The 27,500-nt window shown below is 29.7% G+C and overlaps 1 protein-coding gene across 3 annotated transcripts in view; it reads right to left on the bottom strand.

Annotated features, from left to right (window-relative positions):
• The window catches only part of LOC107442621 (gamma-aminobutyric acid receptor subunit alpha-6-like), a 57,184-nt gene that overhangs the window by 2,233 nt on the left and 27,451 nt on the right, over positions 1 to 27,500 (bottom strand). For all 3 annotated transcript variants that reach the window (XM_043041827.2, XM_016056233.3, XM_043041826.2), the window contains exons 2-8: positions 22,420 to 22,514; positions 16,654 to 16,721; positions 10,195 to 10,415; positions 10,036 to 10,118; positions 6,392 to 6,520; positions 6,148 to 6,309; positions 2,562 to 2,788 (exon numbers count right to left, since the gene is read on the bottom strand). In XM_043041827.2, coding sequence (XP_042897761.1) covers positions 2,562 to 2,788; positions 6,148 to 6,309; positions 6,392 to 6,520; positions 10,036 to 10,118; positions 10,195 to 10,415; positions 16,654 to 16,721; positions 22,420 to 22,514 — 985 coding nt within the window. The remainder of the gene's footprint in view (positions 1 to 2,561; positions 2,789 to 6,147; positions 6,310 to 6,391; positions 6,521 to 10,035; positions 10,119 to 10,194; positions 10,416 to 16,653; positions 16,722 to 22,419; positions 22,515 to 27,500) is intronic.

The raw sequence follows: 27,500 nt of genomic DNA, 5'->3' as shown, positions 1-27,500 counted from the left end.
GCTAAGAAATAATTGCTTAATCTCATTTTAATGATTTGGCGACCAATTTGACAGACATGACGTTTCTCAGCTTTGGAAGCACCTTTTAGAATGAAGTAAAACTAAAAAAAAAAAAATTCTGCTATTTTAGTCATATTGGTGTTTTTGATACTAACACGTGCTTTTCTCCCTGATAGTTACAAATAACGTTTTCTCAAAACGTTTCATACTCACGAGTTTGATAACAGCTTCAATTTTCATCCGGCTCGTAGAAAACTGTGACGTCATTTAAACTCCTTATGGTTTCAGTTGCATGAATGAATTTTTTTTCGTTGCTCTGTTTATAATTTTTGATCAATTGTATACTAAATCAAAACAATTTTTCCTTTGCTACGCTATAATTTGGTTAACAATATTACTCGATTCAAAAATCTACATGCAACGGAATCCGCATAAATTAGATACCTACTGCTAAATTTTGAACTAAAACAGATTAAAATTGGAGCAATCCAGTCTGTGCTTAACACGTTCACGCCGGGTGTTGCCCCTGAAAGCGGGACGGAAAAGAGAAAATACTGGTAGAAGAACTATTTCAATATTAGATAATATTCGGGAGGAGTTAATCTATTCTCAACAATAACAATTCACTGTAAGGAAATTTATCACGGCGAAGAAGCAATTCAATATAAAAATTGCATCCGTTAAAAACAGTTGGTAGTTATGGATTTTTATTATACCCAGAAAAAAACTAAAAAATGAAATTTATTTGTTACCAGTTTTTACTCTGGTGCGCCACCCGATGAGACAATCTAGCGTGACCCACCGGTGGGTCACCCCGGCGTGAACGTGTTAAGCGAAAAGGGCTTGCATTATCGTTTAGTTTCACAAAATTGCTGTTATTATAGGCGCCGCAATTATGTTCTTATATGAATTAGAAATAAAATAATATAGGAAAAAATTATTAAAATATGAAATGGTAACTAGAATATGAACTTCTTTTCTAATATAAGATGAAATTTTTTTTCCAAAAATAAAAAAATCGCAAATATTTTTTCAACATTTTAAATAAATATCTTTTCTTTTCTGTCTATGACTTTTAAATATTTTTAGCTATAGTAGTCACGTATATATTAATAGGAACAACACAGTAAAATTTTCAAAAAATGAAAAAAAAATTATTGAATTTTTTGATAGTTTATCCTTTTAAGATTATTTTACCAAAATATTGAATCACTTTTCGCAAAAATGTGAAAGTTATAGCATAATATGTCAAGCACGTTGCGCGATGCCGGACGCGCTGCATGAACAAGCTCAGTTGATTAATGTATTTCACTCCCATTAAAACCTTTTAACGAAATACTATGAAATTATTTTCATTCAAATAAATTGTTTAACACGTTCACGCCGGGGTGACCCATCGGTGGGTCACGCTAGATTGTCTCATCTTGGCAGCGCACCGGAGTAAAAACTGGTAACAATAAATTTCATTTTTTAGTTTTTTTCCGGGAATAATAAAAATCCATAACTACCAATTGTTTTTAACGGATGCAATTTTTATATTGAATTGCTTCTTCGCCGTGATAAATTTCCTTACAGTGAATTGTTATAGTTGAGAATAGATTAACTCTTCCCGAATATTATCTAATATTGAAATAGTTCTTCTACCAGTATTTTCTCTTTTCCCGTACCAGTATTTTCACTTTTCCCGACGTGAACGTGTTAAATTATGTAAGAAAAAGAGTTAATGGTACTTTCAATATAAATAGTTGAATTTGCAACTTATTTATTACAATAATTCTTAATGATGGCTGCAAAGACTTTTTGACAGTTTTTGAACAATTAAAAATAAATGTAGGGCCAGCAGCCAGAGAATATGTTCAAATTGCAACTGTTAATCTTAAGCCATGTATTTCAAATTTCGACAGAATGTTTACAATAAAAATAGTTTTCATTGCATCGAGGGATTTTTTGACTGATTTTGAATGCAAAATCCATGAAAATGAATTTAACTTATTTAGTGTCATTCTTGGAATTTTTTTCCAAGACACAGCCATTTTAGGAAAACAAAAAAGATTTTTTTCAAAACTCCTACGTGCAAGGAAAATTTCATACAGTTTTAAAAAAATCGAAACGGAATCAAATTTGCTTGATTTTTTAAACTTATGAGTGCAGCAATTTATGGATATTTTAAATATTAAGTTAATAAACATTGTATTATCTAAACATAATTTTTTTTTAAATTTTTGTGTTTGTAACATGATAAAATGAAGATCAAAATGTGTACAAGAAGATAAAAAAAAATGTTTTAAGTTTATCACAACATATTCATTAAAAATTTCTCCGTTTTCACACGTTTTAACTATGTTGTTTCACATTAATTTCTCCAGAAGCAGATAAATCATCATCATTGACCTGAGTCCTGATATATCAGGGTGGTTATGTACCCTTAGTAAGAAAAATTATGCAAAACTTCTGTCATTTTTTTCACTGTGGTGTTCTCCATAAAACTTAGGAAAGTCCCTTTTGAAAGGGCCCAGAATATTAAAATGGCTTTATGGATTTAATATGAAATTATAAATTACCGTAGCTTCCTCCTTCTTCTTCTTTTCTCTGTCCAACTCTAGTTGTTTCTTGATTTGCTGTTTTTCATAATTATCAATATAGTTTACAAAGGCATATTCCACTAATGCAGCAAATACAAACGTAAAGCACATAATAACAAACCAATCGATTGCTGTTGCAGATCCAACTTTTTCTCTTGCTCGACCACCGAAACCCATAGTCACTATTGTTAGTACTGTTGTTGCACCTTGGGACACAAATGTATCAGTTAGTTTTATAAAGCTGTTAATCGTTTAAAAAACTTCATAAGTTGATTAAATAAACATAATATCTCCTTAACTGAGGTACAGACTATTAAGGCTAATAATCATGAAATCGCACCCTCCAACAGCTATTTTTGTAGTTTTAGAAAACATTTTTCTTAATTGTAACAAAGGTATCACCCGAAAATAGTTTTTTTGTCTGCCGCATGATATATGTTAACAGATCTCAGATGCATTCGTATCACTGACTTCAAATCAGCTATCAGGTTCCTTTGGCAAGTTTGTATTCGGATTATTAATGTAGTTCAAACCAGGATTTTTTTAAAATTCCTTCGAGTGACTACTAAGTGTCCTCACTTCTTTGGTACGTAAGACGTAGTCGGAGGAAGGTGATAATATATTTCAGTTCATGATGTAATAAGCTAAGGTTATTTTATTTTTTGTCTCAATTTTATATTCAATGGAGAAGACAAGTGTATACATACGTAACCTGCACGTTCTTTATAAATTTGTACATTCAGTCAAAAAATGAACTAAAAATACATTTTTGAAAGAAAAAAAATCAATAGCTTTGTATAAAACTAATTTAAGATTCGAAATCCCCCACTCAAGTTAGATAAGATCAACTATTTGCATATATGTAGCAAAAAATTTGTTCTCTAGTGTATTTTAATGAATTAAAATGTAAAGAATTTTGCTCATTTTTACTTCAATTCTTTGAAATTTTCCGGAAAATTTTGTTTTTGTATATAAAGTTATGGCATAACCTATAATTTTTTTAGTTAATTCTTGAATTTTTAAATTTATTTTACCTCTCGCTACATATGATAAAATTAAACCTAGATATAAATACATGATAACTCTATAGTGGTGTCGTTAAGATCTTGCAAAATGAAATGTAAAAATATTTCTGTTAACAACTGATTTTTCAAATTTCATTTCCCTGCCACTTGAGAAAATTATTCTTGGAATGAGCATGTGTATGCAACTTATAAATAATTTTAACTGATGTATGAAATATCAAGTAGACAAAAAATTGTCATGATTATTTGTTCTGATAGAAGTTCTGCAAAAATTTGGCTTTTTCTAAATATTTTTGCCTTCATCCACTACTAATGGAAATAATATTTTTCAGAAACCTCAAATATTGAAGGGTACGCATGAAATAAACACATTTTGTCGTAGAACATCGAGTTAGACATGAAAAGCGCATTCGTTTGAGGGTGCTTTCTCCTATGATTGAATTTTTACGGTCATTTTTTTCTCATTTCTAAGAGGTTTCTTAACACTTGATATAAAAGTTTTCAACAAATCAGTTCAAATTGGAGGTGTAGTAAATATACTACGCAAAGTTGTAGTAAGTATACCACACTGGTTCAAGTTACAGAGATGTCAACTGCTCCGGATTTGACAAAATATTTTAAAAAACAGTAGAGAGGTATAAACTAATATTAGTAGATTTTCCGGTTAATTTTTTCAACTTCTTAAAAATCTCATCATGGTTTAACTGTATTCAAGTGGCGTATCATAAAAGCATTTGAATTATTTATTTAGAAGAAGTGTTCAGTAGAAACCCTATAAATCGAATTTATTAAATCGTGAATCATGCATAAAATAATGCCGCTCCAAAGTAGGTATCTGTATTCCGGAGTAAGTTGGCATTGCTATGATTATCAAACTAAAGATCCAATAAATGTATTCGCCGGAAAGAGAATTATTTTTTGCTACCAGCACACTGAAAGAAGGCGAGAGCAATAATTTCTAATTCTCCAGCACTGTCTTTTATTATATGCTCTTAAAGTGTCAATTTAAAATGAATAGGTACGTAGAGAAAAGGATAAGGTATACTTTGTGCTATGTAGACTAAATCAAAAAAATTAAAAATGGGAATAAAGCACAAACTTTCTATATTTTCATTTGTGCTTTTTTCATTTTATTTTTATTTTTTACGTACGTAGGTATTTTGTTGCCCTTTAAGACTAGAGCCCCTAAATTAGACAGGCCGACTTATCATTTATTGTTGGAGCAAAGAGAGCATAAGCACAGCGAATAAATATTTTCAAGTGGTACTTTATTAATTGTTATTTTTGGTTTAATAAGTTTGATTTAGTAGATTTTAATCCACCACTACTTCTAAACAATGCGTAGGCTTATATAATTCACCACTTTATAGTACTTATAACATGCTTCACATTTTTAAAAGTAAACAAATATTGTCAACTATTTGCAAGATTTACTTAAAAATTATTTACCGTTTTTTAAATTATTTTGGCTTGTCCAGAGCTGATGGCATCTCTGTAATAACATAAATAATACCAAATAACGTTAACTTGCGAACTTGTTTGCTCCAATATTGCTTGATAGGTCAGCTCTGATAGTATAGGAGCCTTATTTAAGACCAAGCCTGCACGATAGTGCTGGTTATTTATGAACCCAATGTGTGCATAGTGGTAATGTACTCATTTAACAACAAGTTTAAATGAGTAAAAATTTTCTTCTCTAAAATATAAAATTTTAATATTAAGAATCGCCATTTGAAATGTAAAATTGGATCCTAAATTTAATAATGTAATTTAACGCGCATGGATTATCTTTAATTTCTTAAATTAATGTTCATAACAGAATGACAATCCTAGCCATTTTTACGTTTTGAACTATTTATACAAGAAAAAATAAGTATTTTCAATTCGAATCAGGTCATAAAATGTTAATCTATTGCTATTCAAGCCCTTTTACAGTTTAAAAAAAACGGATGATGAAATATAAAGTATTTAATGACATAAGAATCGAAATCAGCTACACTACTCCAATGACAAACGGTACTAAGCGCAAAAGTTGGCCGTTTAATAGTCCTTCTCAATATTGCACGATGATTTTGTTTTTTTTTTACAATTTAAGGGGAAATCCCCTTACCTCTTCTTTGCAATAACTGATCGTGTTTCAGCACTTTTCACCTCTCTAGCACAAAAAAAGAAGAAAGATTATTATAATTATTTTTCCCCTTTTCCCCAGATCAAGTCAATGGCTATAAAATTATAGAAAATTGATAAAACTAGGAGGGGGCATTCTCAGAAAATGGTGGGTGAGGGATCATGTTCGGATTCAAGAGGTTATTTTATATAAAAATCAGTAAAGATGGTGACAGGACTCTTTTTCCTTTACCGTGAAGTGTAATTCAAATGCAATCTTTAAAACACACCTAATCATTAAAAGGTTTTGCATTTAATTTCTGGTGCAATTTTTAAGTATAACAAAAACCTGTTTTTAATTCTTATTTCCATATTAGAGAGAAAAATATACAACAAATAGCATAGAAATGGCTGCTGTAGGTATAATGACTTACCTACAGCTACTCTACCAGCAGCATCACTTCTATTAATCCAGAAAGATACCCACGAAGCTCCAACTATCATAGCGCACGGTGCGTAAATCTGTAAGATAAAATAACCTTTCCTCCTTGCTATTATAAAGTGAACAACTAATACAGTTCGCTGGTCCTCTCTATCTAAAAAATAACAAAAATGCATTTTCAGTGAATAAAATTTTTTTAGGTTTTAATTTTAACATGCGTACTTGCTACAGTTTACCTCCTACTCTTACAGTATTCGTTCGAGAAATTATTGAGATGTTAACAAATTCATATTGCGATAACACAACATCTTCAGAAAGGGAAACATTTTTCCAAATATACTTAACATCTTGAGATGGATAGGCATCTAAAACAGAGAAAAAAGAAATATTATATTGTTTAAAAAACTTTTCGTATGCTGATATCTGAAAAGAAGCAGAATTCAAATTATCTTGTTTTTTGTTCTCTTTTTTGAAATTATTGCTAAAGTTAATTTTTAATAATTTAAATCCGCTTGTTAGTTGTACGTTCATGAAGTCCACCAATTATCTGTCACCTAATAAATTCAAAAGCTTTAGCATTTAGAGAAGTCTCCATTTCTCCAAATTAAAAAGAAACTCATTGTTGTCAGTTGATGGGATTTGTTCGAAGTAGTGTCTTATATTATAGTATAATAATAAGTTGCATATATGTATACACACTCAGGGAAAAATCACTTGAATGCAAAATTTTTGGCAAAAATCTTTCATTTTTAAGAAGAACTAAAGAATTTTATGGTTTTCAATTTTAGTAAAAACCGTTTTTGTCCTTTTAAAATATCAAATCATTTAAATTTTAATTTACTTGCTTTATTAGCTTTTTTAATTTTATTCTATACCTAAAATTGCATTATTCATATAACTTGCTCATTTTAATGAAGGCTTTTCGGGCAAGATGCTTATTGTTAGTTTTTATGTAACATAAAAACTAGCAATAAGTTAACAATAAGTCTCTATGTAACATAAACTTATTTATTGCATAACGTTTAAAATTCATAACATAACGTAGATATTTTAATGTTTCGAGCTCTTTGTAAGCTGCAAGCAGCTTAATTGATAGAAAAAAATAGTAATCTAATTAAAAAAATTTTAATAAGAGGGAATTTGCTATTGAGAAAATGAACCTTTTTTCAAATAAATTGTTTGGAATCAATTTCTAAGAAATCTACATATGTTATTGTGGTAATTAATAAAATAATTAAAAACTGTAATTAATATAATTCATTACTTTGTCAATAATATTTTAACTATCATGACATTAAACAGGGATCTAAGTTTAGGAGAAAAATATTTCCCGAGAAGAAACTATTCTGTATATTATTTCATAAATCTTAATATTTTCTGGAAAAAAGTAGACATTAAAAATGTTTAACTAACTGTGTTTTTATCCCATCAAATAAGCTACCATGGCTTAGTTTTGTTTTTTTTTTCTAAATCTTGCTATATTTTTGACAGCATGTCATCTTTTTTATGAAATTGTTGCTTTCAAAAAGAATTTACCCAACCAATAAAAAAAAGAAGAAAAAAATGAACAGAAAACATTTTCTCTGACAAATTATATAGTTCCATTGGAAAAATAGGCAACTGACCTTCTCAATGCACTTGCCGTTGTGGTTCGCTTGTTTGTTTCCGGGATATCGATAAATAGACGCCAGGTTTTCCAGTTTAAGGTCAAAGTTTTACTCATCATCTACACACAATTGTTTGCTTTTCATATAATTTGTAAATTTTAAGCCATATTCATAGTTGTATAACAAACTTGAAATAATATTTGATTTCCCTAAAATTAATAAAAGGCTAAAAACGGGAAACTTAGAGAGCACATATGCTTCATTTTTTCTGTGTTCACAATGTTTTTATTTTTTTGGAGGGAAACATTTCTCAGTTGTAGCAATGTTTCTGCTTTAACCCCTTGGGGACGGGTGATTCAGAAAAGCATTCGTACAAAATCAGAATCAACTTGTAATTAAATAAAAAACGGTAACTTAAATGTAGTCGTTGCTAATTTGGAAGACTTACTTTGCTTTTGCAATAATTATCGTTAGTTTCATCATATATATAATCAATGTTAATTCAAAGTATAACTAAATAGTTTTATTTTGAACTGAGTTATGGTGAATTAAATAAATCAAACAATTGTAACTCCGCCCACAAATAAACTGCTAAAGAAATAATTTGATTACCAGATTTATCTTTTTACCCTGATTGATACGGTTTTATGCTGGCTGATACGGTTTTATGCACGTATTTGTGACAGTCGGCGCGAAAGGGTTAATATTGATTTTTTTATTTATTATTTTTTTTGGGGGGGGGGTAGCAAATAGATTTTGGTGGGTCTTGACCAACACTGCAAATGAAGATTCAAGCATGCGTATAAAGGATTTAATGTTCGGTGAAAGCTTAAACGCCGAGTTTAACAACTATGACTGTGGCTATATAGAACAAACATGATAATCATTCAGTAACTTTCATTTTAATAATGCCTGAAGCTAATTTATAAAGAAAATAAATCGGATGTTCTATTCCAACCCATGAAAAATGAAACAATTTTGGTTTCCAAACATGTTTCGAAGCGTCTANAGAATTTCCCTAACCAATAAAAAAAAGAAGAAAAAAATGAACAGAAAACATTTTCTCTGACAAATTATATAGTTCCATTGGAAAAATAGGCAACTGACCTTCTCAATGCACTTGCCGTTGTGGTTCGCTTGTTTGTTTCCGGGATATCGATAAATAGACGCCAGGTTTTCCAGTTTAAGGTCAAAGTTTTACTCATCATCTACACACAATTGTTTGCTTTTCATATAATTTGTAAATTTTAAGCCATATTCGTAGTTGTATTACAAACTTGAAATAATATTTGATTTCCCTAAAATTAATGAAAGGCTAAAAACAGGAAACTTAGAGAACACATATGCTTCATTTTTTCTGTGTTCACAATGTTTTTATTTTTTTCGGAAACATTTATCAGGTATAGCAATGTTTCTGCTTTAAAATTGATTTCTTATTCGTTATTTTTTTGGGGGGGTAACAAATAGATTTCAGCGGGTTTTGACCAACATTACAAATGAAGATTCGAGCATATGTATAAAGGATTTAATGTTCGGTAAAAGTTTAAACGCCGAGTTGAGTTTAACAATTGTGACTATAGAATAAACATGATAATCATTCACTAACCTTCATTTTTTAATGCCTGAAGCTAATTTATAAAGAAAATAAATCGGATATTCTATTCCAACCCATGAGAAATGAAGCAATTTTGATGCAGTTTTTTTAAGAAACTTTCGAGTTGGTTTCCAAACACGTTTCGAAACGTCTACTTTTCTAAAATATTTTACGAGGATGTTTCTACAAACTCCTGTATTTTAAACATGAAGTTTTTAAAAATTTTTCTTCAAAGCATATTTTTAAAACGTAAATTAAAAGTTAAAGTGAAAAATTTAAAAAAAATAATAATAAATAAGTAAACACGTTTTAAAAAGTGCATCTAGTAAGAAGAGCAAAACAAATTTCTGTTTATTTATTTTTGAAATTTCTGTGATCCATACAAAATTTTGAAAAGTGGTGGCAAAACTACTTCGATTCCGCTCTGTTTTTAATGGAAATTAGCCATTCGTGATTACCACAAACATAAATGATTCAGCGTAATCAGTACTACAATCCTTCGCCGTAATTTCTTTTTTTAAATTGAAGTTATAGCTATAGTTACAAGCATGCTCCAACGTTTATGAAATCTTGTCTACCACTTTTTTTAAATTTTAATCTATAACAGCTGTAGTAATTTTTTTTTGGAAAAGCTGCTCGCAACAAATGTGTTGAGATCCCAAAATCAAAGAACACTTACAACTTCCAATTTCCAAAGGACATGCTTGAGTGTCTAGAGGATATTTTCTCAGATGCATAGGACAGCTGGCCTTGACAGTTAACCTAAACGAAACTTTAAAAAGCTTGAGACAAGAATTAAAGAAGGATAATAATTTTATTCTAGAAGAATTTAATATACCTCATAGAATATAATAGCTGTCCGTCTGGACGCAGTCGTATGAATTTATTGGGAACTGTAACTTTATGAAGATATGAGTTTTTACCATTGAAGAAAAATGTATCAGGTATCCAAACTTTTTGTAGAAATTTCCAATTTAAAGATAGTTCTTCTTGAGCTGCAGTAAACCGGAGTCTTGAATCATACCAAGTTTGTCGGAAATAACAGTCCATGGAGTAAACCTTAAAATTGTACATTGGGAATTTATTTTATTTTTACATTCATTCTTTACATAATAGTGGACATTATGAAAATCTATAATTGCATATGACAATACAACAACAAAAATTTGTTAGTAATTGTATAAAACTCTAAACTTAATCATTTTCACACATACAAATGCAGATTTGCGTGTTCATTACAAACACGGTTAATTAGCCTATGTCGAGGTGAATAAGTTAGGCAGGCCACACACTGAGGGAGCGAACAGCAAATAAAAGACATCCTAAATGCATACCTATATTTTTGAATCAACATGGGCAAGTCACCTCTGTGCATTCTAATGCAAAAGTATAGGAATTCTCCACATGTGCTCTTGCTTACCATCCGCTTTCTCATTGTGTAGCATACGAAAACAACAGAAATTCGTCAATAATTGTATAAAACTCTAAACTTATTCATTTTCACACTTACAAATGCAGGTTTGTGTGTTCATTACAAACACGGTTTATAAGCCTATGTCGAGGTGAACAAGTTAGGTAGGCCACACACTGAGGGAGCGAACGGTAAATAAAAGGCATCCTAAATGCAACTTCCCATACTTTTGAATCAACACGCGCACATCACCTCTGCGCATCCTAATGCAAAAATATAGGAATTCTCCACCTGTGCTCTTGCTTACCACTCGCTTCCTCATTGTGTAGCGACATCTCAAAGATATATCCAGGGAAGGATTATAGCAGAATTCGAAAACGTTACCTCCATTCAACAAAGCGTTTAGCGGAACGACGATACCACTCGGTTCAAAGTATAGATCAATTGGCTCCCTGTTTTTTAATGCAGTAGTGATGTGAAAAATGCTTCGATGAATAAAGTAGTACTAGAATTCCATGTCATGTGTAACACGTGGGCAATCAGAAATTATAATTTGTCTTGTGGCTTAGGGTTTTATTTTATTTTTTAAGTAAATATTAATAAGGCTATTTTTATACATTCACTTTAGATACAAAACTATTTAAGCACAGGTATATTTTGAGAAAAATATTTTTTTGACTAAAATATTAATTAATTTGCATGCACCACTTGTGAGACTAACGGTGGTAGGTATGGTCCTAAATACATTTACAATAAAACCCTCAAACTACACTACATGCAAGCACTCATAACTACTATAAATAATTCGAATAAATATTTTAGGGAAACGTTGGCTACCAGTTTTAGAAGCAATTTATTGTGTAAATTTGAAATGTCAAAAGATAGTAGTTGATATAATTATACTCAAAACCGTTACTATGATGCAATGAGAAGTCACAAAAAGAAAAGTGATAGTAAATTTGAGAAAATATATAATTGATATTATTTACCCATTTAATTTTTAAAAGTTGTTTCAGAAGAATATTAATTATATATATATATATATATATATATATATATATACTGATTCTCTGAACCCCACAAAATGCCAATCAATGCCTGCAATATCATTTTCATGATTTGAACTGTTTTAAAACTAAAGTAAAATTATTAAAAGTAATTGTTTATCTGTAAATTATTTAGCTTTGATTTAACAATATTTTTTTTTATTTTGCTTCACTGTTTTTTTTCCCGTTCGCTGTGACATTTAAAACAAAGTATTTTCACATCGGTCAGCAATAGAGGCGTATTATTTCCTCTGCGGGGGAGGGGGTGAGTAAGGGATGTATTGGAAGAAGCCTTCAAAATGGAAAGGTTAAATCACGCTTGAAATAGGCATTTGTTTTAGAATTCAGACGCGAAAGAATTATTTATTGTTTTTACAAAGTGGAAGTAAAGAAACAATTAAAGCTGAAAACATTTCAGAAAAATTTAGCTTCTTAAACATTTAAGAATTAAATAAGCGAACAAATAAGTCACATATGCATATTTTTTAATTATTAATATGTCGTGGTAGGTTGAAAGTTTTTTTTTTTTTTAAACTTCAAATTTAAGATTTGATACGTCAAAACGCTACAAGTAGGAAAATTACACAAATTCTAATGAAAATTATAGACAGGCTGGACTATAGCAACTGCGACCTTAGAACATTCTAAAAGAAACGACACTCACTCATACGTGGTAATTATCTTAGCGCCAACTCTAACTAATTCGTCTGAGAGAAATTAAATTATAAATATACAATTCAGACCAATAGCGGCTCTCTTTACATCCGACGCCTCATATTCAATCCCTCGGATCTCAAGTTGATAGAAAGGGGCTACAGCTCACCGAGGGGTGTGGGTTATGAAATCTATACAGACGGCAGTAGAAGACAAATAACANACATCAGCTTCAACAACTACAATATTGAAAGTTCTATCAAGCGTTTCCCCACGTTGACCATCAACCAGTATCCGAAACTCAAGTCACACATAGTTTAGAGCAAGCTACTCCGTTTCATTTTCATTATTATTATTATTTATTCAAGCAAAGTGCTTGAATCCTCTGACAGCAACCACATTGCCTGCTAGCTTCAACGAAACCAAACAAAATGACTAATACTACATGATGAATGGGATAGGGGCAGATTTCTGGCCCAGAAGCCCAGATTAAAAAGCAATACAAAACAAGAAATTTTATAATATATTCTAGTACACATGGATTATCTTTAATAACTCAAATAAATGTTCATGACAGAAAAACTTTCCTAGCTCTTTTTTACGCTTTGAGCAATATTAAAGGTAATAAGAAAATATTTATTATATTAAGGAATTTAAATTGTGTTAATTAATATTTAAAGGTAATAAGAAAAAGTAAGTATCTTCAAATTGTATCACGTATTAAAGGGTTACATACTCTTTCACTAATACTTTCAAAATTGTTTAAAACTAAAACTTAGGAATCATGAATTTCTTTCTCGGATTCCAGCTATAACAGAGGAAGGAGTTTTATATTTTCGAGATCAGAAATGTGATTGTTGTTGTAATTGGGCTGTCATTGCTATATTTACCTTCTGTTCACCATAATTGTACTTTCACTTTAATATTGCGGGAAACTGGAACTTCCGGGTTGTAACTATGCAATTACGGAAATATTGCTTAGTTTTTTTTCCCGATACACGTAAATAACACAGATTCGCCTTACCGTTATCTTTCATTCATCACTTCATAAAAACTCCATATTTATAGATTTATAACAAACAAACATTTTAACAGGAAGACCACGGATGACTAAACATGCGAAAAGTGATTGAATTCATTTTTATTTATTTGTAGTCTGTATAATTAATCAATCGTATCTACAACATTGCCTTAAATTTTAAATTATTCATATTTAAAACAAAAACATTCTTTGCTTTCACTTTGAATAGTAAGCATATTTGCCAACTTTTAATCTCTTCCAATATAATTTTTCCCAGTAGCAATAAAATGGAATTAAAATTTCAATTTTAGACACACAAAAAAAAAAGTACGTTGTATTTGAAAACGCTTAAGCTGACATACATAGTACCTAGTAACACATATTAATGTATATATGCTTAACTTTTTTAAGAACAGTGGTGATCAAAATCATTTAAAAATTAAGTTTATAAAAGAAAAAATAGTATATATTTACTACCACTTTAAATATAAAAATAAAATTTTACTCCAGATGCGTAAAAATTGGCAGGTATGAGTAAGTTGGTCATTTTAATCTCATTGACTAATAATAATTGTAGTGGCTGATGAAATTCAAAACTTTATTAAAGTTTTGAATTTAGTGTCAAATTATTTTGAATTTAGTGTAGTTAGAATCTAAAGTGTGTTTTTTTACATAAAAAAATTGATTTTTTTTTCCGGTTTTTTTCAAAAAATCTGTGCGTTAACCCTTTCGCGCCGACTGTCACAAATACGTGACAGCAAAAAACCGTATCAATCAGGGTAAGAAAATAAAACTGGTAATCAAAGTATTTCCTTAGCAGTTTATTTGTAGGCGGAGTTATAATTTTTTGATTTATTTAATTCACCATTACTTTGTTCAAAATAAAACTATTTAGTTATACTTTGAATTAACATTGATTATATATATGATTAAACTAACAATAATTAAAATAAAAGCAAAGTAAGTCTGTCAAATTAGTAACGACTACATTTAAGTTACCGTTTTTTATTTAATTGCAACTTGATTCTGATTTTGTACGAATGCTTTTCTGAATCACCCGTCCCCAAGGGGTTAAGGGGTTAAATTCAAAGTATAGAACTTTTTTTTAAGCTAAAGAGGTAAGTCACAGAAGGAAATATCTAATTTTTTCCCTTATAGATGCTTTCCATATCTTAACCATTTCTTTAGCCGAGAATTAATTAACGGGTTGAATTAAGATTTTTGAAGTTATTATTATATTACTCTACATTGTATTATATATGTGCAGCGAACAAAATAATTAATGAAACACCCTGAATACCTTTTGATCTAATCATCGGATTTTCAAGTACTTGGTCTCAATTATAATGGTTTAAGAGGGGGGGGGGATAACTCAAATAAGCTAATTTATTTCTACAGATGATATTTTAATTACTATATCAAGCATTAAAACATACTTTTTTAGAATAAATGTGCCATTTTTTTATGGGTTTGAATTTCCAATCTTCAAATTATAGAAGGTAGCCGCAATCTGGGGAAAAAATATGGTCCCAATAGTTTACTCAAGAGTGCGATCCAAAGTTTCAACCCCTTAATGTTAATTTTACTTTTGCGTATTTCACTATGTTTTTGCATACAATTATAAAATTCGTTTTTCCAAATATAATTTCATGCAAAAAATAATTCTTAGTAAATATTTTTTATTATTTTATTTAAAAATAGCTTAAAAAATGTTAAATAGCAATGAAATAAATACAATTTTACACTGTGGAATACAAAATTTGAGCGATATTGGTCGAATAGTTCCTTAGAAATTGAATTTTAAAAAATTCGACTTTTTTTAAATTCGATTTCTAGGACTACTCGCTCATTAATATCAACATACCTTTAGATATTTGTAGTAAAAAGGAAAGAAAGGGTTATAAAATATTTTTAGCACGCTGTCCCAAAACAAAAATTTTAGAACAAAGCTTTGAACACTGCATTATGTGCAAAATATACATGTTTTAAGTGAATCATTTGCAAAAGTAGATTAAAGATATAAATGTAATGTACGAAATCCAGATTTAAAGCGAAAGAAAGATTTGTCAGAAAAATTTAAAGCAAAAATTATAAAATAATGTATTTATGCGACAGCTATTATTTAGTGTATTTCTTAGAAAAACTTTTAAAAAAAACGCGAGTATTGAAATTAATAAGCAGTAGTGATATTTTCATATTTTCCTGCATGTTTTATATTTAATTTATAATATTTTATAAATAAGTATGCTGAACTTAAAACTGTTTACATTTAACTTAAAATATAACTCAAAAACTGTTTACATTTTTATCCTTTTTAACCAAAGATTCACCAACTTATTAGTCTTTAATGTAGTTTTACTTATGAAGTTAGAGAAAGTACGTTTTTGTGTCTGATTTCGTAAATTAAACTATCATCTGCACTAAGTAATTTACATATTTGATTTTACCCCTCAAACCTTTAAAATTGATTCCCAGTGCAAGTTAATCAGATCATTAGATCAAAAGTTATACAGGAAGTTCTGTATATTTTATTTTATTTATTTATTTATTTTGCGCGCCGTACATTTCCTTTCAATGTTATAATTCATTATATTACCATTCTTTATATTTAAAAGTTTAAGGTTTTCAAAATTTCTTTCACATTTTAAGAGCCATATATAAATTCAAGAAAAAAAAATTATGATCCAATATACTCACAGATAGTCAATAGTTAAATGAATATCAAAAATAAAAAGATTTTTTAATAAATACATATCATATAAATGAATATTAAGAGACAATTTACCCTAAATCACTAAATAAATAAGTAAAACTCTGTTTATACATCTATGTATAATGACTCAAGTTCTAGACATAAAAAAACACATAAATTACAAATGAGTTTGAAATTATAGCCTATGTGTGAAAGAGATAAACTGCCTCAAGTAATTTGTATATCAAAGCACCTTTTTAAATTCAAATCTTTAGTGCCAAGCATATCAATCAAGTCATCACGGATGAATGAGCATTTCAATTGGATATGTTTTGGTTGGAGACTTTCCATGTTTGTTCTTCTGATGGTTGCTTGATTCACATACAACTTTTTACAGAGTATATTTGTTTGAAAAACATATCCCGAATTTAAATACATGAAACAGTTAAACATGCAGTTAAAAGAGATCTTACCCTTTCAGATTCTAATATTGGACCAAAACTTCGAATGTTTATATCTGTTTCAACAATAGCTGCTGGTCCTTAAAAAAAAAACAATTTAATTTATTAAAATCAAAATTAAAAGATGAAATTTCTTAGCTGATAATATCGGGCTGTTTGGAAAGTAATTTTGTTTTTTCTAAAGAGGAGTTAATTATATTTTTTCATAGCCAATTATCATTATATGTATTACCAGCTGATATAGCAAGGCTTACTTGTGAAAAAGTGCGACTGATTAAACGGAGCAGTTCTTGGCTGTTTCCCTTTCAAATATGGAAAATGAAAAGCAAAACTTTCGGCATATTTTACTTTTCGACTATCGAAAAAGTAAAATATCGCTCAAATAAATAAGAAACAAATTACACGATATGCATGAAGAAGATGTATTAGAGTACGCAGTGTCAAAACTGGTTAACAAAATTTCGATAAACACGTTCACGCCAGGGTGACCCACCGGTGGATCACGCTAGATTGTCTCATCTTGGCAGCGCACCGGAGTAAAAACTGGTAACAATAAATTTCATTTTTTAGTTTTTTTCCGGGAATAATAAAAATCAATAACTACCAATTGTTTTTAACGAATGCAATTTTTATATTGAATTGCTTCTGCGCTGTGATAAATTTCCTTACAGTGAATTTTTATTGTTGAGAATAGATTAACTCCTCCCGATTATTATCTAATATTGAAATAGTTCTTCTGCCAGTATTTTCTCTTTTTCCCATACCAGTATTTTCACTTTTCCCGGCGTGAACGTGTTAAGATGCACCAAGCCAGTTTAAGCTGATGAAGACACAATAAAGGCATTAATTGAGGCAAACAGGTGAATAACACCCCTTGAGATCGCTGAAGCATTGATTTTATCAAATTTGACCGTTCATGAGCATTCGAAAAGCCTAAGGTTTAATATCAAAACTCGCCATACGAGTTCGTCATGTTCTTACGGAAAGAAATTTGTGCCGTCGAGTTGACGTCTGTGATTTGCTTCTCAAACGTCAAGAAAATTATAAATTTTTAAAGCGCATCGTCACTGGAGACAAGAAAAGGGTTTTCTACAACAATGTTCCGGTCTCTACAAAAAATTTTAGAAGGTAAAACCTTCATTTCAAATAAAGAGGTAAAAAATCACCTGAAATAGTTTTTTACCAGAAAAGAACAAAAATTTTATGCTCGTGGATGGCAAAAAATTTCCGTCCAGATTGGACAATAACTGATTCAATAAAGAAATTTTTTACTTTAAGAAAATCGCCTTTCCTTTTCATAAAAAAAGAAAGAAAAGAAAAACGTAATTACTTTCAGAATAACTCAATAGATACATGAATAAGCTTATCAGCAACGGGAAAAAAAAGCTGGTAGAAACGTTTTTGAAGCAATACTTGAAATTTCATCCCTAAATAAAATTTATATTAAGGATATCTATTATATATTTCTGTTTTAAGAATTTTAAATTGTATAGATAGAGCAACTGGTTTTCATGTGTCCTTTTACAAACTTTATTATATCAGTTTACTTCTAAAAATAATTCTTATTTGGAAATCTCTGCGGAAAATCTGTGCTCTCATCATCATCAAAATTAATTTTGTCCTATTTTACGGCCTTTTTCCCATCTATCTTGAAGTTTTAACTTTAAGGTGATACTTTCTGGTAACTGGAATTCAAGTTGGAGTGAAAGGAAAAATTAAATATTTTGTATTTTAGATAAAGATGCGTCGCTACTATTGGGCTTACCCATCACCTCCTACAACAAAAAGCCTCCACACGGTCTTTTATAAGTAGTCTGCGTAGACTGCTTAAAAAGTGAACCAGTTGTTCGCATGAACCCAAAACCTTTTATAAAAGTAATTGAGAAAAATTTATCATATATATTTGAGAAATGAATCTGTAGTGGTTGTCAAGTGAATAAGGCAAACCAATAATATTCATAAATAAAACAACTTTTCAGTCATATATTTGCTACCACTTTCTTATTTTAACTATGTTCTGTATTAAATGACTCGTTCGGAAAGTGGACATCCTTCACAGTGGTTTGATCGAACTACCTATAAAAAATCGTGTGGAGGCTTACCTGTAGCAGCTATTGAGGCCCTGAGAATTTTTAACTAAATAGCAGGACTCCTACAATCTGAATTTTTTTTTAAGTGGTAGCAAAAATGAAAAAAAAATAATGTATCAAGTTATTCACAACTACTAAAATATTTTTCAATTAAATGGAAATACGAGGCGTTTAAGAAAAGTAAATATACTTCACCAATGGCAGCAAAAGAAAAATTTCTGTGAGTCCAATAAAAATCTCATGTAATCGTCCTCACACAACGCTTCAAATCAAAGCAATACTCAAGTTTCAAATGGAAAATTTTAAACAGGGTGCGTAGCCAAAGTTTTAAACAAAAAATAAGCATCTTTTAAGCAATTTCAAGAACTCAAAAAATATTTGTAAGCACTTTAAGGAAATATCATAATTAGGCACGGTTGGCAAGTTCTTGACAATTGACGGTTTTAACAGTCATGTCAAAAAATCCTTTTGACATAAATTTAGAAAATTGCCAAAAAATCAAAATTTTGGCTTACGGATAATTATTAGCTATTATAAGTATGAAGTATTTTTAAATTAAGATACATGCAAAATTACAAGAGTTCTATCAATTATGTTCTTGATTTATTTTAACATGGAACTCTTTTTGTTCTGAAAATTACTGTTAAAAACCCAAATTTCAGTGTAGTAAATATTAAATAATTATAAATTAAAATAAGTCAAATTGCAATTTATCCAATCCCTTATTTTGTTTAATTATTAAAAATAAAAATACAAAATTAATTATCTTATAAAAATCTATTCATAATCATCTAATTCTTTATATGTACACCAGTATGCATATAAAGTGTACTTCTTATGTACAGAATAATATGTTCTCAGTGTACATAATAATAGTTTTACTTGGTTCACTATTTCTTTAATTAATATTTAAAAATATTTAAATTATTTTGAAATGTTAATACAATGAGTATTGAAGCGAAACATTTTTACCCTACATTCTTAATATTTAACAAATCTGCTATAAGTGAATTTTTCATTAAAAAAAATTTTTTTAAACATTATTAAGAGAAGAATTAAAGTTTTTTGGAATGACAAATATGATTTTTTTTTACCTAACTGAACATAAGATTTTTTCTGCGTTTAAAATATTGAAAGCCCCTCACTTCATACTTTTTTTAAATCTTGTCTTTAAATATAATTGATATATCTCATCAAACAACTTAAGAATACGGAAAATTTTAAAAGTAATAATAAAATAATTGATTAAAAGTTAAGTGCATAGTTAATAAATTATTAATAAGCAAAAAAAGTAATAAATTAAATAAAAACTTTAAAAAAAATTATGCAATTGGTGGATGGTAAATAAAAAGTAAAAATATTACACTTAAAATTCTCAATTAGTTTTTAAACTTAATGAATAAAAAGGGAGATGAAAATTTTGGATTTTTGACTGCTCCGGGAACCCACGAGAAAATAAGAAATTAGTGAATGATCCCCAAGTTAAGTTCAAAGTTCATGGTCAAGTCAAGTTTGTCATAGAATATCTCGAGCTAGCCAGTGACGAAGACGATGCCGCGTCACCAACTATTAAATTAGCAAGAGAAATAAAATTTGAACAATGTCTTTTTACATAATTCGTGGCAAAAATCAACATGGTAAAGAAAAAATCTCATTTTGGAAAAGGGAAAATTAAGCACTTTTTAAAAACACCCAATGAAATTCTCATGCAATAATATCAAAGGCGCTTTGCCTTTAAGGGCTTTTAGAAAACAAAAAATCGAAAGTAAACACCTTTAAGCACTTTTTAAAAACGCTACGCACCCTGTTGAATCATCCGCCATACCGCATAGATCTTTCACTTATTCTTTTATCTCAAAAAAGATCTTGTTAGGCAAAACTTTCATGATGAGGATGAGATCAAAACTGAAGTTAAAGCGTGGTTCTGAGGATAGGCGGCAAATTTCTACGACTGCGGAATACAAAAGTTTGTACCCAGACTTAACACATTGTCAGAGGCTCACGTAAAAATTCATTGTTGAAATTTCGTGATCCATACAAAAGTTTAAAAAGAGGTAGCATAACTACTTCGTTTCAGCTCTTTTTTTCAAAGAAATTATCCATTCATGATTATCACAAAGTGAATGAAAAAGCCAGGAAAGAAAAAGCGACGACTAAAACTTTAACCATCTGAAACTCAAGGTGACAAAAACAAAAATTAAAAAAGAATGTAATCAGCGCTAACCTCGCGAAACAAAAGCACTGAACAGAAGTTGCAGAATGCTGTGAATTTTAATACCCTATAAATTTAAAATTTTTTATACTCAATAACTGAACCAAGTTTTTTTTTCCAATGCCCACCTGTGTTAAAATCCGTCAATTCAGGCATATACAGGGCGATTTTGTTGGCCTCTCTTTCAGGGGCACCATATTAGGTGGGCCAACGCATCACCTCCTACATCAAAAAGCCTCCACACGGTCTTTTATAAGTAGTCCGCGCAGACAGTTTAAAAAGTGAACCAGTTGCGCGCATGAACCCAAAACCTTTTATAAAAGTAATTGAGAGAAATTTATCACATATAATTGAGAATTATATCTGTAGTGGTTGACAAGTGAATAAGGCAAACCAATAATATTCATAAATAAAACAAATTTTTAGTCATATATTTGCTACCACTTTCTTATTTTAACTAAATTTTGTACTAAATAACTCGTTCGGAAAGTGGATATCCCTCACANACTTTCTTCCACTAAACTTTTTGTCATTCCGTCACGGTCATTCCGTCACAGCAAATAGATGTTAATAACTGCTAACCAACCTGAGGTTAATTTTCCAAATTCACAATTTACATTGCTTACACATTATACTAAAAGTAAAAAATAGTTCAGGAAAATAATAGTTGCAAAATTCACAGAAACTACCAGTTCTAAGCGGCATGCCGAAAGCTTGGTTGCCAAAATGTCATTCCGTCACACAAGTAAAAAGTTCATAAAATTAAAAATAAAAAAAATACAAAATTCTTTTTTTTTAGTTTATGAATCACATTATACCAATAATAATGATATGCATGAGAAAAAATCATGTTTATTTGAAATTAGATGCATAGAAACTTCAATTAATTGTCATCATGCAAGTCAAAATGTCATTCCGTCACATATGGAATTGCCCTTAACTAAATTTTGTACTAAATGACTCGTTCGGAAAGTGGATATCCTTCACAGGACTACCTGTAAAAAACCATGTGGAGGCTTTCAGATACAGGAGGCGTTGGCCAACGTCGCTCCTACAGTGAGGACAGATAGTACAGAGAAGGAAAGAAAATCCATGCCTTGCCCGGGATTCGAACCCAGAACCTTTCTGATGCAAGGATAGTTCTCTGCCCTCTACACAGGCCGGTCGGCACATAGTAAGAAAGTTACTGAAAATATTTTAATGAATCTGACTGTGTCGGAAATCCGAAGCTTTTTTTTCACTAAATGAGACCGAATCAGCGTCGGGCTTTCGGTCTCGAGTTGAACCCGTCTCATCTCTGCTATGCATGCCTTACTTATCCAGGATAATTGCTATCAAGGAAGTCATTGAGATATCAGTTTTTGTGTTTTGGAAAAAACACAAACGCATGCTCCAAAATTTTAACACCAGTGTTTAAACTGTTAAGAGATATTGCTTACTTTCTCAAAATTAAGATGATTTAAAAAGATTTATTACCACCAAAACCAGGTCGAATTCTTCTGTCATACTTGTCTTCTGACAGCAAACTGTCTAGCAAGGATGTTGTATTTGATAACTTTGATAATTCATTGCTAAAAAAGAATACATAAAAATTTAAAATCTCATTTTTATTATCTATTAAAGCAAAATTTTAAAAAAAACTGCAAGTATTAAAGAATATTATTAAAAAATATTCTTCTTTGAAATATGAAAATTGTGAAAGTAGTGAGTGATTGTTCCATAAAAACAGTAAAATTACAAGTAGTAAAAAATATTAGAAAATCATGATATAATTACAGTTTGAAAATAGTGAAAGTAACGAACGTATGTTCATTAACTAACAGTATAAATGTAGTAAAAAATGTCTATTAATGATCATTCTTCTTCGCATTGTGAAAGTTTTGAAACATACGAATGCGCGTTTATTAACAATAAGTAAATCTGAAAATATTAAAGGACATTTATATATGGTAATTCTTTTTCGTGGTATAAATCTTGAAAGTAATGGGCAACTGCTCATTAAAAAAGAATAAAAATCATTTATATTTATATATGGTAATTCTTTTTTCGAGGTATAAATCTTGAAAGAAACGGACAACAGTTCATTAAAAAACAATAAAAATTCAAGTAATAAAGAATAGCAACTAGATGATGATTCTGCTTTGCATTTTAAAAATTTTGAATGTAACGAACGACTGTCTGTTAACAAAGATTAAAACTGCAAGTTTTTTTTAAAAATATTTTTATAACCGACGTTGAACAGCCGACTCATTTCTGAGTTAATGACTATCAATGTTCAACTTCGTAGCATGGCAATTTTCAAGCCAACCCAGATGACAAGGGATTTACTGGATCAAGCATTGAGACAAACAAGCTTTCGTGAAGGTTTTTTTAAATCGAAAAAGCACTCATATGTGTTACATGGACAGGAAAACCACGAAAACCTTCCTTACATAGTCCGATGGTCAGGAAATTCTAGACCGCTATCCATCTACCACTGGAGATCCATCTACATGGCTGCACTGTGGTTGGTGCAGAATTCGTAACAATCAGTCACCAATCAAACTGTAATTGTTTTTAAGAGTAAACAGTAATGTCTAAATGAACTCTAATGAAAAATGGATTTTTTCGAGAATTTTTCACAAATAAGTGCTTACAAAAAACATTATAAAAGTTGAAAAAAATTTTCAATGTCTCATACAGAAAGCACTTTTTTAGAAAAAAAAATAATAACTTTAATAAAAATTTTTGAAATAAGAAGGGCAAATTCTTATAACAAATGCATTTATTGGAAGCCTTTGAAACCGACTAGCTAGCACTTCAATTAAAACAACTATTTACCTTAAGACTATATGCAAATAAAGGACATTTTTGTTTTCTCAAAAAAAAAAACTTGAAAACTTTCACTAACTTTTCGTTTCAAGTACCAAAATGACAAAATAAAATCAATGACTGGCCTTTTCCTAGCATTTATTAAGTGACAATCAGACAGTAATTCTTTCTATGAGTAATGTCTAAATGATTTCTAATTAGAAATGAATTACTTCGTGAGCTTTTTACAAGTAATTGCTTGGAAAAATATTATGTACGTTGAAATTTTTTTTTCCAGTGTTACATGCAAAAAAAGCCCTTTTAGAAGATAAAATATACTAGAACTTGTATAAATTATTTCCAAGTGAATAAAGTGCACAAATTTTTATTGCAAATTCAGGGTTGCAACGGGTGACTGAAAATGTAAAAAGTGCTGACTAATAAATTTCAAAATTTTATTAAAAGAAATTAAAATTAGCAACTTTTTCCAGCTAATCTTTTCAGTTTAGTATTGAAAGTAAATACAAAAATGTGTATATATGAGTAATATGAAATGTAAGTCATGGTGGTCGATACGATTAAATAATTAAAGAGATAATAAATGAATAAAAGAAAATTGAGTTTCTACCACTTTTTGCAAAAATAGTCTCCTGTGGCATCCCAGCAAATGCATTTATCGGAAGCATTTGAAACCGACTATCTAGCACTTCAGTTAAAATAACCATTTTTAGTTACCTTAAGACTAAATACAAGAGAAGGATATTTTTATTTTCACAATAAAGAAACTCGAATACTTTAACTATCCTTTTTGTTTCAAATACCAAAATGACAAGATTAAATCAATGGCCGGCCTTTTTCTAGCATTTATCAAGTGACAATCAGACAAACTGTAATTGTTTCTAAGAGTAAACAGTAGTGTCTAAATGATCTCTAATAAGAAATGAATTACTTCGTGAACTTTTCACAATTAATTGCTTGGAGAAAACATTATAAACGTTGAGCAAAATTTTTTCTATGTCTCATGCAGAAAGCACTTTTAGAAAAAATAAATAAATAATAGAAACTAAACCACAATGAAGGGGTCTGTTGTCAGCTCTTATTGTTTTCTACACATTTCTGTTCGCTAACTGATTCTATGAAAATATCCGACAGACGTTAGGTAAAATCTAATTATAGATGTGTTGTAGAAAATAGATTTTAGTAACACAGACGATACAAAACATAAAAAAAACTGTAATCTCAGAAGCGAAATCCTGAAAATTTTACGACACTTCTTCAGTTCGTTATTCTCTTGGCTTCTAATGAAGATTCTTGAATTGCAAAGGTGTACAGTCTGGAAAGGAACAGTAATTCTTTCCTTTATTGCAAAGCATATAATTCACAAGTTATGTCACCTTCTGACTTCAGTCATTTAAAAGTAATCTAGTCGCTTTCTGCTTTCATTAAATTAAAGTGTCATTTGTCAATGGGCAATAATTCACATGCCCGTTTGCAAACACAACGGTATAGTTTTTAAGAGGTTGAGAGAGGTTTTAGAGGTGTTAAAAGTTCCAGCAATATTTAAATTTTTCTCCCTTATTTGTGAAAGCAAGTGTGGAAACGAAGAAACAAGAGACATCTTGGTAGCTGATGGTACATTGTTAATGAAAAGACTGTGTACTTCATGAAAAATTCTACGCATTCTTATAGTTAAGCAATATTTTGAAGAACGTTGAGTCATTTCCCAGTCCTGCAATTTTCAATTTTGGGGATCATAATCGGACGCCCAGATCATGCTCTTTCTTTGGTTTTTTAAATGGCATTTTCTTTTGTTATTATTTTTAAAGTGTAAGATTTATGCCCCTAATAATCACAATTCTACAACCACCCAAGTCTTGAAAGAGAAAATAACCGTGATATCAAGCAAATTAAGCTGCATTTATGCAAAAAAAAATCATTGAAAGTTTCGGCAATTGTACGTCAGTGCAAACAAAACTCTGGAAACCATTTACCTGATAATCTGTTTCATATAGCTCTATACTATCTACATTATAAATCAATAAAAAAAGCACAAATCTCTATTTAAAACCTGTGTTTTATATCAAAATTGCTTCTTGCATTGTAAATTAGGCATTATGTAATTTTATATAGATGAATACTAGTAAATTTTAAAGTTAATTTTTTTTTTCGAAATTAAGTGCACAGAGTTTTTTTTAAATGAATATTTTGAACTTCATCACTCTTAGTTTATAAGACACTCAAAAGCTATGGCGTATCTTTATTAATCGAAATTCTTTAAATATGTTTTCAGAAACAATTGCATGAGAAAGGGACATATATCAGGCATATGACATATATAATTCTGAGTTGTGTTCATAGCCTTAGTTAATTCGAAACATGCTTATTTGTTGCTAAGCAACATTTTAACTTTTCTCTGAAAGAAATCTTAACTAATAATAGTCACGCCTTAATATTTCAGGCCTAATACTGCACACGATAATAAACTATTTTAGTGTTTTAACCCTTTCCGGAACAGAAATTTTGAATGAAAATTTTAGTCAGACAGGACATTAGCAAAGTGCAATAGCAAACGGTACATTCTAAGTGAGGTAACATACTTTAACTTTTTGTTGTTTAAAGTATGCTGGTTGCAAAACGTTTCAACGCAGTTAGTTTTGCATTTCCAGAGATTCGTAATATATTTTGAATTAATGTTTTCATACTCCAGAAAGGGTTGTAAATTCGAGAACAGACTACTGAAGAATAAATGTTTTCTTTTAGTATTGTTTGATAGAAGTTAGCATTTAAATGTCAATTAGATTTTAAAAAATATTACCCCTTTGCACTCGAGGTCATTTTTACAGTTAAAATAAACACTACCAAAGTTTTTTAAAAAAAAAAATTTAAAAAAAAACTTCTTTTGAGTACAAAGGCTTTTACGTTTCGATTTTTGGGATTCAACTTTTAATCAACCTGAAAATAAACATCACAAACTGGACACAAAAATTTTTTGGCTATGAAGACATTAACAATTACACACAGAAAATCTAAATATTGCCTTAAATATATGAAAGAAAACTGTTAAAGGTAAAGATTAAATAGAACTTATTTATTACAAGCAGACATTATTAGCTGTGATATAGGTGCCGATTTTATCTGTTAATTATTTTTTTCTTTTTTTCTTGTGTTTAAAAAACTCTAATGCGATGAAGACAGGTGTAAGTACCACCCTAAGTGTTAAGTTTCTTTTCGGGATTAAGAAGACCTCTTTTCAAACTGGAGCCCTGCCAGAAGCAAAACATTTCTCCTTTTTTTTAAAAAAAAAACTTTTCCCTTCACTGGCGTTATATCATTTCTTTAGGGGCATTAACTGTCTTTAAAGTGTCTACGTTAATTACAAAAGATTTTTCTACAGCTGAAATATATCTTATTTTTTGAATGGAACAATGCATTTTTCTTGTAATGTATTTTGTATTCTTTAAAGTCTATGTTACTAGATTCCTGTCATTACATTATTTTCTTTATTTAAAATATTCGTAGTCAAGAATGTATATCTTAAGAAAAGAAACAATTTTTAAGACTTTAGATTTTGTAAAAATAATTTTATATAATATAAATTTAAAAATATTTTTTAATAACCTAGGTAAAAATTTTTTGAGAAGAAGTTATTATATATCAATAATTACTGAAAACTAAAAACTAAGAAACCCCCCCAAAAAATAACAAAAATTTATGTCGTGCAGAAATTAAAAAAATAATAATTTTAACGATAATTTTTTGCTTTAATA

The sequence above is a fragment of the Parasteatoda tepidariorum genome, chromosome X2 (genome assembly GCF_043381705.1).
Source record: "Parasteatoda tepidariorum isolate YZ-2023 chromosome X2, CAS_Ptep_4.0, whole genome shotgun sequence".
In the NCBI taxonomy this organism is placed as follows: Eukaryota; Metazoa; Arthropoda; class Arachnida; order Araneae; family Theridiidae; genus Parasteatoda; species Parasteatoda tepidariorum.
Note: the sequence above shows the minus strand (reverse complement) of the source record. Positions and strands in the feature narration are given on the sequence as shown.